The 18,834-nt window shown below is 34.1% G+C and overlaps 1 protein-coding gene across 8 annotated transcripts in view; it reads left to right on the top strand.

The window, feature by feature from the left end:
• LOC134842637 (anoctamin-4-like) overlaps positions 1-18,834 on the top strand; it is a 50,740-nt gene that overhangs the window by 3,279 nt on the left and 28,627 nt on the right. For 5 of the 8 annotated variants that reach the window (XM_063859066.1, XM_063859067.1, XM_063859065.1 and 2 more), the window contains exons 2-5: positions 1,640-1,860; positions 3,201-3,536; positions 3,819-3,989; positions 7,833-7,925. In XM_063859066.1, the coding sequence (XP_063715136.1) occupies positions 1,640-1,860; positions 3,201-3,536; positions 3,819-3,989; positions 7,833-7,925 (821 nt within the window). Of the gene's footprint in view, positions 1-1,639; positions 1,861-2,705; positions 2,817-3,200; positions 3,537-3,818; positions 3,990-7,055; positions 7,080-7,832; positions 7,926-18,834 lie in introns of those variants that run through there. The other 3 variants (XM_063859068.1, XM_063859074.1, XM_063859070.1) reach the window with 3 other exon arrangements.

Here is an 18,834-nt window from a genome sequence, read left to right as displayed (position 1 = left end):
GATTAAGGTATGCGATGCGGAAGAATACCTCCTGCCATCCACTGAATTGGTCGAGAACCTCGGTTTCGGCGTTTGGCTCATAACAGTGGCAAGCAACGAAAACTCACTTCGCGGAACTTCAATCGACACTTCAACTACAGGAAAGCAGCTCAGTTTTTCCACGGTTACCAAATCTGTAGAATAAATATTCATCGTGGACGTAAAGTAGTTGGACCACAAATCAAACTATGCTCAGACTTAGCAACAAGCAACGACATGCCTGCTATCAAAGTAAGTGTATGACAACCAGACCCACTCAAATACAGTTGGAACAGTCCCAGAGCTACTCACAACAATGTCGGCACCTGCAGGCAATTTTTTTACTGCACCGGGACGTTGCAAGACACTCCACGTCACGAGTCACCATCTTTAAACACGCATACCCTATTCTCTTAACGCATACGTTCTCTCCCAATCAAGATCTGGTAGAGCAATCTATTACTTTCTAAAAAATACTCATTTATTAGTGCTTTAATCATGAATAACTTTTTTTAAACCTTACTTGAAGAAAATAATGGATCAAAACAAAAAAAGCACGCCAGAAACCTTCGTAAATTTGGGTTACGTGACGGCCTATAGCCATCCTTAGTCATTGTTATATCCAGTTTTTATCGCATATAAATAAATCAATTTTTTTTCTAAATACATTTACATCCCTGTTCGGTAATTTACCCCAGTTATCTGTAATTTATTGTACAAACACCGAAAAACAATGACTTAAAAGATAGCGCTGAGAGAGTCTAGTCACCAACTGAGAGAGCAAAGTATCAATTAAAATTCAGTCGAGACTTTTTTTGAGAAAACCCATAGAACTAGTCCACCACGTTCCGAAGACAAGATCGTCTTGGCACCTGCAATTAAAAACTTCTCAACAAATAGACGAATTTGCTTAGAACACCGCCACACTGAAAGGAAAGGACGAAATTAACACTAGTTTGAGAAATAGTAACAATAATACACTTCGTTTTGATTATATCTAGTGGTGCAACCCAATGTTCGAACGATCTTTCGGGGAAAAACGTTGGAAGGCTCCCGCAAACATTCGATCCTATTTGGTCTGCGTTTTTTTAGTTGTCCATACTAAGTATTTAAGACTTACTACTTTGGCGAGGAACATTTTTTGCATTCCAATCTTAAGAACCCCGTCTGAGCGTATTTTAAGAACTGCTGGAAATATTTGTACCAAGAAAAGAGCAACATTTGCTGGAGATTGTGTGAACATGCATAAGATTCTGCATAAAAATTGAAACAAATTCATTAAAATATTGATCTTCATTTTTCTTAGTAGTTCTGAAAAAACCCAAGGAAATACCTAACGTTGGACGAATGTTCGAATGTTCAAACGCAACCAAAAAAATTGCATGTAGTTCTTAAGCAGGGGCACAACAGCGGTTCGCCGTGATGAGCTGTACAGCTCGTATTTTGGTCCTATCCCTCGTGGATAAATTATCTTAATAAGGCTTCTTTCGAGCGAATGTTGCACAACTAATTATATCTGATAAGGTCCTGAATGATAAGACGATTGCAACCCATTTTCGAGTTTTTATTTTTTTTACTATTCGGCTTTGAAGTTGTTCTTAATTAGGTGTTTTTGTGTTAGATTCCGACCACGATTCCACAACTGGGCCCAATCCCTCCGCCCAGCCGCTTCTCCACTCGCCCCCTTCCCCTCCCCATTCTCAAGTAAACCCAGCAGTGAACCTGGAGATGACCACCCCTTCTGCTCCTCACGCCACTCCCCATGCACATGATGCAGTGCACGAGGATGACGTAGTTGCACCTACAAAGGAAGTCAAGATGTATGCTCCTGTGAAGCCGGAGGTACTTTTTATTTGCTTGTTTTTATTTGATGGGCGCTTTCAGAAAAATAAAATTGGATATGTTTCTTAGCCTTTTAACTAAATATTTATTTCTCAATTTATCAATTTTTCTTGTAATAGTTCAAAGTTTTCAAGGCTCAAATTGGATATTTCAAGGCTGACGTTGGAGGCTCAAATCGGATATTTTGCGGTTTGACTTTTGATTTCTTTTTAAGTTTAGTGCATTTCTTTTGTCAAAAGGAAGGCAAACTCAACTATCGAACAGCAGAAGTGTAAATGCCGCGAAAAACGTGATCGACTTCTAGTTTCGAAAAGATTTGTCTATTGATCCAGTTTTTTCAAATTGGGCTAATTTTATTTAAAACAAATTTCAATCATAAATTGTTCTATGATTTCAAAGGGCTTTAAGGCCATATAATTTTTCTTTGAAATTCGAAAAAAGTTTTCTTTTTTTTTCAAGAAACAGTCAGTTTTTGTTGTTTCTTTGCATTCATGACTGCACATGTCTGTTGCCGATGTTCATGAATGGCAAGTATTTGTTGCTTTTTCTGTGAAAGTTTTCGGCTTAAGGGGAGCGAAGATGAATATACTTGTGTCTCCGTCTTTCCTTTCAAGGAAGTTGCTGTTGGCTCAATGCCTATCAGCGGTCCTTCCTCGTTTTCAAGAAAATTATCAAAATCATGAAAACTTTTAATCAGAGGAAGAATAGCTGTTATCCGTAGTGGCCAAAAATTATAAGCTCTTTGTGGCGAATAATTGTAAGCTCATAATCCAAAACAGCCATAAAAGAATTATGTTAGATGAAACCAGCTTTAATAGTCGACATGTAAGATTTAATTTCTCCAAGTGGAATAGTATTGTGCATGTACACAGAATAAGCAATCGCGTTTTGAGCCATATAGATTAGTAGACCGTCATCTTTTGGACGACAGATTAAACTATCAAATCTATCTGCAGGTACAATACAAACATTATTCTCCCGTTTGAGCCTTAGGTCATCATTTATTGATCCAATTCAAACAATTGGTAATGGTGCATGATATGGTGTATGATAATCCTACATACTTCAACGGTTTTTGTTGATAAAAATTTACTTCTACTCATGATGATGATTTTTCGTAACATTTTTCTAATCAAGATCTAGATTATAGATATCAGAATTTTATGCGGCAATAGCATCTATCAAGTGTTTTTTTTTTGCAGCAACGTTTGATTTAATCTCAATTCTGGGCTATCTTACGCTTACCAAATTGTTGTTTTTTTTTCGCAGAGGTTTAAATGTGCTTTGATTTTCAACACAAATAGCTTCACAGCTTTTATTTATTGTCGTTTGCATCACAGGAGATGGGAATAGAGTCGCAGGTAACGGGAAGGAATCTGAAGTTCATTCCCCAGGTTCCGGATGAAGAATTGAAGGCGTGCTTCACTACTTTCCCTGGCGCCGATGAGATCCCGAAGCGTATAGACTTCGTACTAGTGCACCAGGTGTCGGACGAAGAATCGAGTGTTGAAAAATCGAGTAAAAAGGAAGACAAAGGAAATGGGGGGAGCAAGAAGGACGCTGAAGCAGGCGAGAATGGTCATGGTAAAGGCAAGGATGACCATTTCACGCACAGGGAGTCGAGAGAGTTCTTCACAAATAATCTGCTAGCCAAAGGACTCCTGCTAAAAGAAGTGGTAAGTGCATATTTACATAACTGACTAACAAAAAGTTAAACCTATGTAAATTGTTTTTTTTCGAAAAATTTAAGACTTGTTTCTTCTTTAACTATATAATAGTTTCTTTTGCAGTAAAAAAGCAATATGAATTTTTCGGTTTTCAAATTTCAGCGCGCTTCTATTGATTTGTCATAAAAAGGTTCAGCGACTTTTTTTTTAAATGAACGGAAGTTCAAATAAATAGTATCGGTGATTTTGTAAACGGTAACGAATGTTCATGCCTCATGTTCACTTTAACAGAAGTGCGGTGAGGATGATTCGGACTCTATAGCAGAGTCTGCTCCTAAACAGCAGTCCCCAGAGAAGAAGTTACCTCCTAAAGATTTCGCTAAAGCTAAACAAAAAACAAACTACGCAGGGCTAAAAGCTGTGACCGTATCGCGTCTAGCTAAATACGTGGAAAGTCGAGAAGTGAGTTTTTGCACGCCACAGGAATGCAAATTAAATTTTTGATGTCTAGAAGATCTGTGCTGCGAGGATATAATTTAATTTCAGTTTTGTGTTATTTTCTATATTGTTTTTCGGCTATTGGTATTCGATTCTGCATCATATCACCCGATGCATGAGATTCTTTTTTCGTCGAGCGTAGACGAATTGTGGAATGCTCTATTTCGATTGCGTTCACCTTGCCCGAACTTAATTAAACCCGATTGTGGAATATTTCATCTTATTTTAAAGCGGGAGTATCGCTTCATTTTTGCCTGAAAGAAATAGTAGTATTCGGATTCGGAAAATTTTCTTCCCACCAAAATATCCTTCAAATTCAGGGGTGGATTTAGGATTTTCTTGAAGGGAGGGGGCGGATTTTTGAAAAATTTTCGAAAATTTTGGCGACCATTTTTTTAGGTTGACCAAATTGATTTTCCGAGCTCTCCTAAAGCACTAAAAAGACGCTGTTTTGGCTAAATTTTCTGCACCACAGGCAAATTTTTGAAAAAAAGGTGAAAAAAGCCGTTTTTGGGCATTTCTTGAAAAATTTTGACAAAACAATCACGTTTTTTTGGTGCGCGCTCCCCCTCAAATTTAGTATAAATTGGCGCCGAAGGCGTTTTTAGAAAATTTTTGGGTCGGTCGGCCAAAAATCCGCCCCTGATCAAACTGTAAACTTTCTCAAATTTACATTTTCATTGATTTGACCATTAGCTACTCAGCTCAATATAAAAAGAGCATTTTTTCACATTTGCCTTTTTCTGAAAGGCATTCTCCGTCGTTTTAGAGGAAACGAGCTTCATTTCTGAAGAAATCTATCATAGGCGAGGAAAATTTCATGATTCAACTGTTTCATGTTAATGCGCATTGGAACTGCAGGCAACACAAATAATTATTGGAGTTCGCTCAAAAACTTTTTGCCTAATCAATTGTCGATTAATCTGATTAAATGTGAGAGAAAATGTTCTGTAAACCTCTTTCGGTCTTATTTCTACATGCCTTTTCGTTGGCCCTACATTTTATCTTATGTTGCCTGCAGTTCCAATGCGCATTAATATGAAACAGTTGAATCATGAAATTTTCCTCGGCTATGATAGATTTCTTCAGAAATGAAGCTCGTTTCCTCTAAATCGACGGAGAATACTGTTCGCTTCCTTCCTGAATCGACTCTCTGACATTCATCGGTTGCAGTACTTGTCTGTCTAGTATCGACTTCAGATAAGTCTTAATTTTCGGGACTTCTTCCTGATAGATACCTCCTCGCCAGTGGCATATGCTAATTTTTTTCTTGCGAGGCAGGGCGGTTTGTTGAAAAGCTGCGTTGAAATTATCCCGGTCATCAGCTTGGAAGCTTAAAACAGTTCAATTTTTAGAAACCTTTCGCTGTGCTGACAGCAGTGGCGGATTTAGGGGGGGGGGGGGGTGTGCGGATGCCCCCCTCAGTGATTCGACCCCCTGCCGATCCAAAGGGTCCCCCTTTCAACTATTTTGAGATATCCATTTTTGGCTGACGTACCTCTAAATTTTTGTAAAGGCGCTTTCGGCGCCAACAAATACTTAATTTGAGGGGGAAGCGCGCGCCGAAAAGTTGCGATTTTTTGGTCAACATTTTTTTTAAAAAGCGTAAAAACGCCTTTTTTGGCCTTTTTTCAAAAATTTGCCTGCGGTGCACAATATTTGGTCAAATTATGGTCTTTATTGTGGTTAAGGAGACTCAGAAAATCAATTTGGTCGACCTAAAAAAACAAAGGTCGACAAAATTAATTTTCGAAAATTTTTTCAATCCGCCCCCCTTCGAGAAAATCCTAGATCCGCCCCTTGCTGACAGGTTTCAATTCGTTACTGCCCTATGACAAACCTTAAAATTTTTCTAAAGGAGCCTTCGGCGCAATTTACTATTTTTGAGGGGGAAGCGCGCGCCGAAAAAACGCAATTTCTAGGTTAAAATTTTCAATTCAAATAAAACAGGTGATATAATGCAAGATGTGGCAAGTTTAATGGAAGGTCTTTACAAAGCATAAAATGTTCCTAGAGGGAATTGAACTCTGACCTCTAGTTGGTTAGTCAAACGTGTGTGGTCAAATTTCTGCATAACTTCAATAATGGAGAACTTATTAATCAACTCGGCATTCTTAATGTTTAGCATTATTATGAAATAACATAATTAGGCACAATCAGAAAATAGTTTCAAAGCAAAACGGTCATTTTTTTTTCGGTTTCTTTTTTGAAGATTTCATCTTGATTGTTAAGTTCGAGGGTATTAGTTTTTTATGCCAGCTATTCGGAGAGATTTGAGAAGGGTTCCTGCATTTCCATGTCTCTCATTGGAGCACTTTTTGTTATTCGGATTCCAAAAAGTTGTTTATGATTATCATGTTGTTCAAAAAATCATGTTGTTTATGATTATCATGTAAAAATTGTGTATCAAGATTATCATGTTGTTCAAAAAAGGCAACTGATTTTGCGTGGATAAGCAAAATCAGTTGCCTTTTGTGAACAACATGATAATCTTCATTAATGACAAATTTTTGAAATGCTGTGTCAAGAAAAATTGCCCTTATCCTTTTGCATTTTAGACTTTTGCATTATTCTCTAAGTTAGAATATATTATTGTTTTATACAAAATACACCTTCAGCAAAAACCAAAAATTCAAAACGGGAATTAAAAAACGTTAATTCGTCTTTTCAGGTTGTTTTGAATTTATTTTTCTGTCAAAATAGTGGTCGGACCATTCAGTATAGTATTACTATTGTATAATAAACGGCTATTGTTTTTTCCCAATGAAATTGTTGTGGCTGCCGGCGAGATGTTTTTTTTTTTTCATTATAAGTGAATTTCAACACATGATTTATCCTAGGCTAAATTTTTGAAGTAAACAGTTTCTTCATGATAGCTGGGCACAGCCAAAAGCGTAAGTCATTTTGTTATGCTGTACGCGCTTAATTGAAGGCGGATGGATATTCCTAAACGATTATATGACGCTCCAAATAAGTATGTTGTTCTAGTTTTTAGCTTCCTGACTGTTCACTCCTTTTGTTGTATTGCAGCCATTTTCCAAGAAACTGCGAAAGGTTTGTTTAAAATTCTTAATTCACTTCGATATTGAGTTTTCATCTGGTTAACACTAATCATTTTATATCCCCTATATTGGTGATCCAGGTGTCTCAAACTTAACTTTTAACTCTCCAGCTGGGTTTGAAGTTTGAACTAAATAGTTTTTGATAAATTTCAATATAAAACAACGCCCTGTAAGATCTTTTTTATCAAATAATCAGTATTGTGATTTCATTAAATTGATTGCTAACTATTGTGTGTGGCTTCCAATTGAATAGCTGTTTTGCTTCATTTTAAAACTACCTCAAATCAGGTCGGTTATTCTGATGAATTTGAACTCGCGATTTGAATCTTTTAAGCTTCAAATATGATAGTAGTTAGTTGGGTCCTGCCATTTTTCTGTAATTGTCACAGATTCGGCCTAAATTCAATTTATAAATTATGTCACGAAAATTATAGGGTCTCAAGTTTATTTAAGGGAAATTATCCTTGAGGGACCCAACTATCAGTTCGTTTCTTTCGGGGGTTTGGTACCAACCAATTGTCAATGAATGGGGGATTCCTTTTTCAAACTTTCAAAGACATCCCAATGCAAGGCTGTAAAGGCTTCTAGTTCGTAAATTAGAGAAAAAAGTCTGGCGCTTAAGCGTTAAAGGACGGCCCATGTTGTTTTTGTTTGCGAAAAATAATAGTTGTTAATGCTGGGGTTGGCCTGATATGTCTTATGAGTTGAGTTGACTGTGAGAAATTACTTTTGTTGTTGTTTTCAGAAGGAGAGCGACCTGGTGTTCACACTGTGTCATGCGCCTGATGATCTGCTGCTCAAGTGGTGTGAAATTCTGAGGATGAAAATGCCCCTTCAGGTTAGTTCGCCCTCTTTTGTCATTACGCAAGTGAGGAAACGAACATGACTATACTGCAGTTGGCTAAGGTGGGTAAAGCTAGCTTCCTCCCCCATAAGAGGTGTGGCGGCGACTGATTATCAGTTTGGGTTTACCGTATTTCTGCAGCTTTTTCGCAACATAATTAAAAGTTTTCTGAAAAGTCAAAGGTAGCTCATTTTGGTCGAAGATTATGTAGATTTTAAACTGCTGGTCAAAGTGATCGAGATTTCAAGATCAACATATCATATTTGAGGCATTCAGAAATAACCGCGATCTACTTAGTCGAAGTCACCAGCGCCCATAGAAGGCCGAGTTTTCATTGATCCACAAGCTTAGAAAAACGAAACCTTCGGATTATACTTTAATTTAAACTGTTCTCCAAGTAAACAGTTGCAGCTTCAAAAATTGCTTTATTTTCTGCTTTATTTTTTTCATGAGCGCTGCTGCGTATTTGCATGTCAAAAGGTTTCTAGTTAAAGTTAATTGGATATGAGGGAAACTAGTTGCGACCAGTTGGTTTTGATTTTTAAGAGTCGATGAACGTAGTGAATACTCTTTTTATTGGTCGTGATAGTTCGTTTAGTTTTTTTCAGGAAAGTCATGAAATTTGTTCACGCTCAAAGCTCAAATTTGATTTTTCCCAATTTGACTTTTGATTTCTTTTTAATTTCAGTTTATTTCCTTTGTTAAAAGGAGGGCAAACTCCACTATCGAACAGCAAAAGTGTCAAGGCTACTAAAACGTAATCGACTTCTGGTTTCGAAAGTGGAAATCAATTAACAGAATTCCCAGCAGAATGCAAACTTACTTATTGATCCAACTTTGTCGAAACGGTGTCAATCATCAATTGTTTTTGAGTTTCAAGTAGCTTTAATTTAGGCTATATAATTTTTTCTTTGAAATTCGAAAGCGAAAGTTAATCTATTATATATTTAAATGAGGGCTTCACTATCGCGCCATGTTTAAGCATTTTCAACGTATTATTTTTGCACGTTTAAACTATATCGTATATTGCAATGGTTAAGAATTTTTTCGATTTTCCAATTTGATTTTAGTGGTTATTTTACCGAGTTTAAATTAAGCAGCCCAATATCGAATTAGGGGTTGCAAATTTGGCCTCCAATTTTGAATGCCCGAATCATTTATTATATATTTAAATGAGGGCTTCACTATCTCGCCATGTTTAAGCATTTTCAACGTATTATTTTTGCATGTTTAAGCTATATCGTATATTGCAATGGTTTAAAAGTTTTTTAGATTTTCAATTTGATTTTAGTGGTTGTTTTACCGAGTTTAAATTAAGCAGCCCAATATCGAATTAGAAGTTGCAAATTTGGCCTCCAATTTTGAATGCCCGAATCATCTATCTATTATATATTTAAATGAGGGCTTCACTATCTCGACATGTTTAACTATTTTCAACGTATTATTTTTTATGTTTAAGCTATATCGTATATTGCAATGGTTAAGAATTTTTTCGATTTTCCAATTTGATTTTAGTGGTTATTTTACCGAGTTTAAAATAAGCAGCCCAATATCGAATTAGGGGTTGCAAATTTGGCCTCCAATTTTGAATGCCCGAATCATCTATTATATATTTAAATGAGGGCTTCACTATCTCGCCATGTTTAAGCATTTTCAACGTATTATTTTTGCATGTTTAAGCTATACCTTATATTGCAATGGTTAAGAATTTTTTCGATTTTACAATTTGATTTTAGTGGTTATTTCACCGAGTTTAAATTAAGCAGCCAAATATCGATTTAGGGGTTGCAAATTTGGCCTCCAATTTTGAATGCCCGAATCATCTATTATAAATTTAAATGAGGGCTTCACTATTTCGCCATGTTTGAGCATTTTCAACGTATTTTTTTTGCATCTTTAATCTATATCGTATATTGCAATGGTTAAGAATTTTTTCGATTTTCCAATTTGATTTTAATGGTTATTTTACCGAGTTTAAATTAAGCAGCCCAATATCGAATTATGGGTTGCAAATTTGGCCTCCAATTTTGAATGCCAGAATCATCTATTAAATATTTAAATGAGGGCTTCACTATCTCGCCATGGTTAAGCGTTTTCAACGTATTATTTTTGCGTTTTTAAGCTAAATCGTATATTGCAATGGTTAAGAATTTTTTCGATTTTCCATATTGATTTCAGTGGTTATTTTACCGAGTTTAAATTAAGCAGCCCAATATTGAATTAGGGGTTGCAAATTTGGCCTCCAATTTTGAATGCCCGAATCATCTATTATAAATTTAAATGAGGGCTTCACTATTTCGCCATGTTTGAGCATTTTCAACGTATTTTTTTTGCATGTTTAATCTATATCGTATATTGCATTGGTTAAGAATTTTTTCGATTTTCCAATTTGATTTTAATGGTTATTTTACCGAGTTTAAATTAAGCAGCCCAATATTGAATTAGGGGTTGCAAATTTGGCCTCCAATTTTGAATGCCCGAATCATCTATCTATTATATATTTAAATGAGGGCTTCACTATCTCGCCATGTTTAAGCATTTTTAACGTATTATTTTTGCATGTTTAAGCTTTATCGTATATTGCAATGGTTAAGATTTTTTTCGATTTTCCAATTTGATTTTAGTGGTTGTTTTACCGAGTTTAAATTAAGCAGCCCAATATTGAATTAGGGGTTGCAAATTTGGCCTCCAATTTTGAATGCCCGAATCATCTATTATATATTTAAATGAGGGCTTCACTGTTTCGCCATGTTTGAGCATTTTCAACGTAATATTTTTGCATGTTTAAGCTATATCGTATATTGCTATAGTTAAGAATTGTTTCGATTTGCCAATTTGATTTTAATGGTTATTTTACCGAGTTTAAATTAAGCAGCCCAATATCGAATTAGGGGTTGCAAATTTGGCCTCCAATTTTGAATGCCCGAATCATCTATTATATATTCAAATGAGGGCTTCACTATCTCGCCATGGTTAAGCGTTTTCAACGTATTATTTTTGCGTTTTTAAGCTAAATCGTATATTGCAATGGTTAAGAATTTTTTCGATTTTCCATATTGATTTCAGTGGTTATTTTACCGAGTTTAAATTAAGCAGCCCAATATTGAATTAGGGGTTGCAAATTTGGCCTCCAATTTTGAATGCCCGAATCATCTATTATAAATTTAAATGAGGGCTTCACTATTTCGCCATGTTTGAGCATTTTCAACGTATTTTTTTTGCATGTTTAATCTATATCGTAAATTGCAATGGTTAAGAATTTTTTCGATTTTCCAATTTGATTTTAATGGTTATTTTACCGAGTTTAAATTAAGCAGCCCAATATTGAATTAGGGGTTGCAAATTTGGCCTCCAATTTTGAATGCCCGAATCATCTATCTATTATATATTTAAATGAGGGCTTCACTATCTCGCCATGTTTAAGCATTTTTAACGTATTATTTTTGCATGTTTAAGCTATATCGTATATTGCAATGGTTAAGATTTTTTTCGATTTTCCAATTTGATTTTAGTGGTTGTTTTACCGAGTTTAAATTAAGCAGCCCAATATTGAATTAGGGGTTGCAAATTTGGCCTCCAATTTTGAATGCCCGAATCATCTATTATATATTTAAATGAGGGCTTCACTGTTTCGCCATGTTTGAGCATTTTCAACGTAATATTTTTGCATGTTTAAGCTATATCGTATATTGCTATAGTTAAGAATTGTTTCGATTTTCCAATTTGATTTTAATGGTTATTTTACCGAGTTTAAATTAAGCAGCCCAATATCGAATTAGGGGTTGCAAATTTGGCCTCCAATTTTGAATGCCCGAATCATCTATTATATATTCAAATGAGGGCTTCACTATCTCGCCATTTTTAAGCATTTTTAACGTATTATTTTTGCATGTTTAAGCTATGTCGTATATTGCAATGGTTAAGAATTTTTTAGATTTTCCAATTTGATTTTAGTGATTATTTTACCGAGTTTAAATTAAGCAGCCCAATATCGAATAAGGGGTTGCAAATTTGGCCTCCAATTTTGAATGCCCGAATCATCTATTAAATATTTAAATGAGGGCTTCACTATCTCGCCATGGTTAAGCGTTTTCAACGTATTATTTTTGCATTTTTAAGCTATATCGTATATTGCAATGGTTAAGAATTTTTTCGATTTTCCATATTGATTTTAGTGGTTATTTTACCCAGTTTAAATTAAGCAGCCCAATATCGAATTAGGGGTTGCAATTTTGGCCTCCAATTTTGAATGCCAGAATCATTTATCTATTATAGATTTAAATGAGGGCTTCACTATCTCGCCATGTTTAAGCATTTTTAACGTATTAATTTTGCATGTTTAAGCTAAATCGTATATTGCAATGGTTAAGAATTTTTTCGATTTTCCAATTTGATTTTAGTGGTTATTTTACCGAGTTTAAATTAAGCAGCCCAATATCGAATTAGGGGTTGCAAATTTGGCCTCCACTTTTGAATGCCCGAATCATCTATTATATATTTAAATGAGGGCTTCACTATCTCGCCATGGTTAAGCGTTTTCAACGTATCATTTTTGCATTTTTAAGCTATATCGTATATTGCAATGGTTAAGAATTTTTTCGATTTTCCTGTTGATTTTAGTGGTTATTTTACCGAGTTTAAATTAAGCAGCCCAATATCGAATTAGGGGTTGCAAATTTGGCCTCCAATTTTGAATGCCCGAATCATCTATTATTTATTTAAATGAGGGCTTCACTGTTTCGCCATGTTTGAGCATTTTCAACGTAATATTTTTGCATGTTTAAGCTATATCGTATATTGCAATAGTTAAGAATTGTTTCGATTTTCCAATTTGATTTTAATGGTTATTTTACCGAGTTTAAATTAAGCAGCTCAATATCGAATTAGGGGTTGCAAATTTGGCCTCCAATTTTGAATGCCCGAATCATCTATCTATTATATATTTAAATGAGGGCTTCACTATCTCGCCATGTTTAAGCAATTTTAACGTATTATTTTTGCATGTTTAAGCTATATCGTATATTGCAATGGTTAAGAATTTTTTCGATTTTCCAATTTGATTTTAATGGTTATTTTACCGAGTTTAAATTAAGCAGCCCAATATCGAATTAGGGGTTGCAAATTTGGCCTCCAATTTTGAATGCCCGAATCATCTATCTATTATATATTTAAATGAGGGCTTCACTAACTCGCCATGTTTAAGCATTTTTAACGTATTGTTTTTGCATGTTTAAGCAATATCGTATATTGCAATGGTTAAGAATTTTTTCGATTTTCCAATTTGATTTTAATGGTTATTTTACCGAGTTTAAATTAAGCAGCCCAATATCGAATTAGGGGTTGCAAATTTGGCCTCCAATTTTGAATGCCCGAATCATCTATCTATTATATATTTAAATGAGGGCTTCACTATCTCGCCATGTTTAAGCATTTTAACGTATTATTTTTGCATGTTTAAGCTATATCGTATATTGCAATGGTTAAGATTTTTTCGGATTTTCCAATTTGATTTTAGTGGTTGTTTTACCGAGCTTAAATTAAGCAGCCCAATATTGAATTAGGGGTTGCAAATTTGGCCTCCAGTTTTGAATGCCCGAATCATCTATTATATATTTAAATGAGGGCTTCGCTGATTCGCCATGTTTGAGCATTTTCAACGTATTATTTTTGCATGTTTAAGCTAGATCGTATATTGCAATAGTTAAGAATTTTTTCGATTTTCCAATTTGATTTTAATGGTTATTTTACCGAGTTTAAATTAAGCAGCCCACTATCGAAATAGGGGTTGCAAATTTGGCCTCCAATTTTGAATGCCCGAATCATCTATTATATATTTAAATGAGGGCTTCACTATCTCGCCATGTTTAAGCATTTTTAACGTATTATTTTTGCATGTTTAAGCTATATCGTATATTGCAATGGTTAAGAATTTTTTCGATTTTCCAATTTGATTTTAGTGGTTATTTTACCGAGTTTAAATTAAGCAGCCCAATATCGAATTAGGGGTTGCAAATTTGGCCTCCAATTTTGAATGCCCGAATCATCTATCTATTATATATTTAAATGAGGGCTTCACTATCTCGCCATGTTTAACTATTTTCAACGTATTATTTTTTATGTTTAAGCTATATCGTATATTGCAATGGTTAAGAATTTTTTCGATTTTCCTATTTGATTTTAATGGTTATTTTACCGAGTTTAAATTAAGCAGTCCAATATCGAATTAGGGGTTGCAAATTTGGCCTCCAATTTTGAATGCCCGAATCATCTATCTATTATATATTTAAAAGAGGGCTTCACTATCTCGCCATGTTTAAGCATTTTTAACGTATTATTTTTGCATGTTTAAGCTATATCGTATATTGCAATGGTTAAGAATTTTTTCGATTTTCCAATTTGATTTTAGTGGTTGTTTTACCGAGTTTAAATTAAGCAGCCCAATATTCAATTAGGGGTTGCAAATTTGGCCTCCAATTTTGAATGCCCGAATCATCTATTATATATTTATATGAGGGCTTCACTATCTCGCCATGTTTAAGCATTTTTAACGTATTATTTTTGCATCTTTAAGCTATATCGTATTTTGCAATGGTTAAGAATTTTTTCGATTTTCCAATTTGATTTTAGCGGTTATTTTACCGTGTTTAAATTAAGCAGCCCAATATCGAATTAGGGGTTGAAAATTTGGCCTCCAATTTTGAATGCCCGAATCATCTATAAGCTATATCGTATATTGCAATGGTTAAGAATTTTTTCGATTTTCCATATTAATTTTAGTGGTTATTTTACCGAGTTTAAATTAAGCAGCCCAATATCGAATTAGGGGTTGCAAATTTGGCCTCCAATTTTGAATGCCCGAATCATCTATCTATTATATATTTAAATGAGGGCTTCACTATCTCGCCATGTTTAACTATTTTCAACGTATTATTTTTTATGTTTAAGCTATATCGTATATTGCAATGGTTAAGAATTTTTTCGATTTTCCAATTTGATTTTAGTGGTTATTTTACCGAGTTTAAATTAAGCAGCCCAATATCGAATTAGGGCTTGCAAATTTAGCCTCCAATTTTGAATGCCCGAATCATCTATTATATATTTAAATGAGGGCTTCACTATCTCGCCATGTTTAAGCATTGTTAACGTATTATTTTAGCATGCTTAAGTTATATCGTAAATTGCAATGGTTAAGAATTTTTTCGATTTTCCAGTTTGATTTTAGTGGTTATTTTACCGAGTTTAAATTAAGCAGCCCAATATCGAATTAGGGGTTGCAAATTTGGCCTCCAATTTTGAATGCCCGAATCATCTATTAAATATTTAAATGAGGGCTTCACTATCTCGCCATGGTTAAGCGTTTTCAACGTATTATTTTTGCATTTATAAGCTATATCGTATATTGCAATGGTTCAGAATTTTTTCGATTTTCCATATTGATTTTAGTGGTTATTTTACCGAGTTTAAATTAAGCAGCCCAATATCAAATTAGGGGTTGCAAATTTGGCCTCCAATTTTGAATGCCCGAATCATCTATCTATTATATATTTAAATGAGGGCTTCACTATCTCGCCATGTTTAAGCATTTTTAACGTATCATTTTTGCATGTTTAAGCTATATCGTATATTGCAATGGTTAAGAATTTTTTCGGTTTTCCAATTTGATTTTAGTGGTTATTTTACCGAGTTTAAATTAAGCAGCCCAATATCGAATTAGGGGTTGCAAATTTGGCCTCCAATTTTGAATGCCCGAATCATCTATTATATATTTAAATGAGGGCTTCACTATCTCGCCATGGTTAAGCGTTTTCAACGTATTATTTTTGCATTTTCAAGCTATATCGTATATTGCAATGGTTAAGAATTTTTTCGATTTTCCAATTTGATTTTAGTGGTCATTTTACCGAGTTTAAATTAAGCAGCCCAATATCGAATTAGGGGTTGCAAATTTGGCCTCCAATTTTGAATGCCCGAATCATCTATTAAATATTTAAATGAGGGCTTCACTATCTCGCCATGGTTAAGCGTTTTCAACGTATTATTTTTGCATTTATAAGCTATATCGTATATTGCAATGGTTAAAAATTTTTTCGATTTTCCATATTGATTTTAGTGGTTATTTTACCGAGTTTAAATTAAGCAGCCCAATATCGAATTAGGGCTTGCAAATTTGGCCTCCAATTTTGAATGCCCGAATCATCTATCTATTATATATTTAAATGAGGGCTTCACTATCTCGCCATGTTTAAGCATTTTTAACGTATCATTTTTGCATGTTTAAGCTATATCGTATATTGCAATGGTTAAGAATTTTTTCGATTTTCCAATTTGATTTTAGTGGTTATTTTACCGAGTTTAAATTAAGCAGCCCAATATCGAATTAGGGGTTGCAAATTTGGCCTCCGATTTTGAATGCCCGAATCATCTATCTATTATATATTTAAATGAGGGCTTCACTATCTCGCCATGTTTAAGCATTTTTAACGTATCATTTTTGCATGTTTAAGCTATATCGTATATTGCAATGGTTAAGAATTTTTTCGATTTTCCAATTTAATTTTAGTGGTTATTTTACCGAGTTTAAATTAAGCAGCCCAATATCGAATTAGGGGTTGCAAATTTGGCCTCCAATTTTGAATGCCCGAATCATCTATCTATTATATATTTAAATGAGGGCTTCACTATCTCGCCATGTTTAAGCATTTTTAACGTATCATTTTTGCAGGTTTAAGCTATATCGTATTTTGCAATGGTTAAAAATTTTTTCGATTTTCCAATTTAATTTTAGTGGTTGTTTTACCGAGTTCAAATTAAGCAGCCCAATATCGAATTAGGGGTTGCAAATTTGGCCTCCAATTTTGAATGCCCGAATCATCTATTAAATATTTAAATGAGGGCTTCACTATCTCGCCATGGTTAAGCGTTTTCAACGTATTATTTTTGCATTTATAAGCTATATCGTATATTGCAATGGTTAAGAATTTTTTCGATTTTCCATATTGATTTTAGTGGTTATTTTACCGAGTTTAAATTAAGCAGCCCAATATCGAATTAGGGGTTGCAAATTTGGCCTCCAATTTTGAATGCCCGAATCATCTATCTATTATATATTTAAATGAGGGCTTCACTATCTCGCCATGTTTAAGCATTTTTAACGTATCATTTTTGCATGTTTAAGCTATATCGTATATTGCAATGGTTAAGAATTTTTTCGATTTTCCAATTTGATTTTAGTGGTTATTTTACCGAGTTTAAATTAAGCAGCCCAATATCGAATTAGGGCTTGCAAATTTGGCCTCCAATTTTGAATGCCCGAATCATCTATCTATTTTATATTTAAATGAGGGCTTCACTATCTCGCCATGTTTAAGCATTTTTAACGTATCATTTTTGCATGTTTAAGCTATATCGTATATTGCAATGGTTAAGAATTTTTTCGATTTTCCAATTTGATTTTAGTGGTTATTTTACCGAGTTTAAATTAAGCAGCCCAATATCGAATTAGGGGTTGCAAATTTGGCCTCCAATTTTGAATGCCCGAATCATCTATCTATTATATGTTTAAATGAGGGCTTCACTATCTCGCCATGTTTAAGCATTTTTAACGTATCATTTTTGCATGTTTAAGCTATATCGTATATTGCAATGGTTAAGAATTTTTTCGATTTTCCAATTTGATTTTAGTGGTTATTTTACCGAGTTTAAATTAAGCAGCCCAATATCGAATTAGGGGTTGCAAATTTGGCCTCCAGTTTTGAATGCCCGAATCATCTATTATATATTTAAATGAGGGCTTCACTATCTCGCCATGTTTAAGCATTGTTAACGTATTATTTTAGCATGTTTAAGCTATATCGTATATTGCAATGGTTAAGAATTTTTTCGATTTTCCAATTTGATTTTAGTGGTTATTTTACCGAGTTTAAATTAAGCAGCCCAATATCGAATTAGGGGTTGCAAATTTGGCCTCCAATTTTGAATGCCCGAATCATCTATTAAATATTTAAATGAGGGCTTCACTATCTCGCCATGGTTAAGCGTTTTCAACGTATTATTTTTGCATTTATAAGCTATATCGTATATTGCAATGGTTAAGAATTTTTTCGATTATCCATATTGATTTTAGTGGTTATTTTACCGAGTTTAAATTAAGCAGCCCAATATCGAATTAGGGCTTGCAAATTTGGCCTCCAATTTTGAATGCCCGAATCATCTATCTATTATATATTTAAATGAGGGCTTCACTATCTCGCCATGTTTAAGCATTTTTAACGTATCATTTTTGCATGTTTAAGCTATATCGTATATTGCAATGGTTAAGAATTTTTTCGATTTTCCAATTTGATTTTAGTGGTTATTTTACCGAGTTTAAATTAAGCAGCTCAATATCGAATTAGGGGTTGCAAATTTGGCCTCCAATTTTGAATGCCCGAATCATCTATTATATATTTAAATGAGGGCTTCACTATCTCGCCATGGTTAAGCGTTTTCAACGTATTATTTTTGCATTTTCAAGCTATATCGTATATTGCAATGGTTAAGAATTTTTTCGATTTTCCATATTGATTTTAGTGGTTATTTTACCGAGTTTAAATTAAGCAGCCCAATATCGAATTAGGGGTTGCAATTTTGGCCTCCATTTTTGAATGCCCGAATCATCTATCTATTATATATTTAAATGAGGGCTTCACTATCTCGCCATGTTTAAGCATTTTTAACGTATTATTTTTGCATGTTTAAGCTATATCGTATTTTGCAATGGTTAAAAAAATTTTCGATTTTCCAATTTAATTTTAGTGGTTGTTTTACCGAGTTTAAATTAAGCAGCCCAATATCGAATTAGGGGTTGCAAATTTGGCCTCCAATTTTGAATGCCCGAATCATCTATTATATATTTAAATGAGGG

Source organism: Symsagittifera roscoffensis, chromosome 3 (genome assembly GCF_963678635.1).
Source record: "Symsagittifera roscoffensis chromosome 3, txSymRosc1.1, whole genome shotgun sequence".
Lineage (NCBI taxonomy): Eukaryota > Metazoa > Xenacoelomorpha > Acoela > Convolutidae > Symsagittifera > Symsagittifera roscoffensis.
This window is presented reverse-complemented; position numbering and strand designations above follow the sequence as displayed.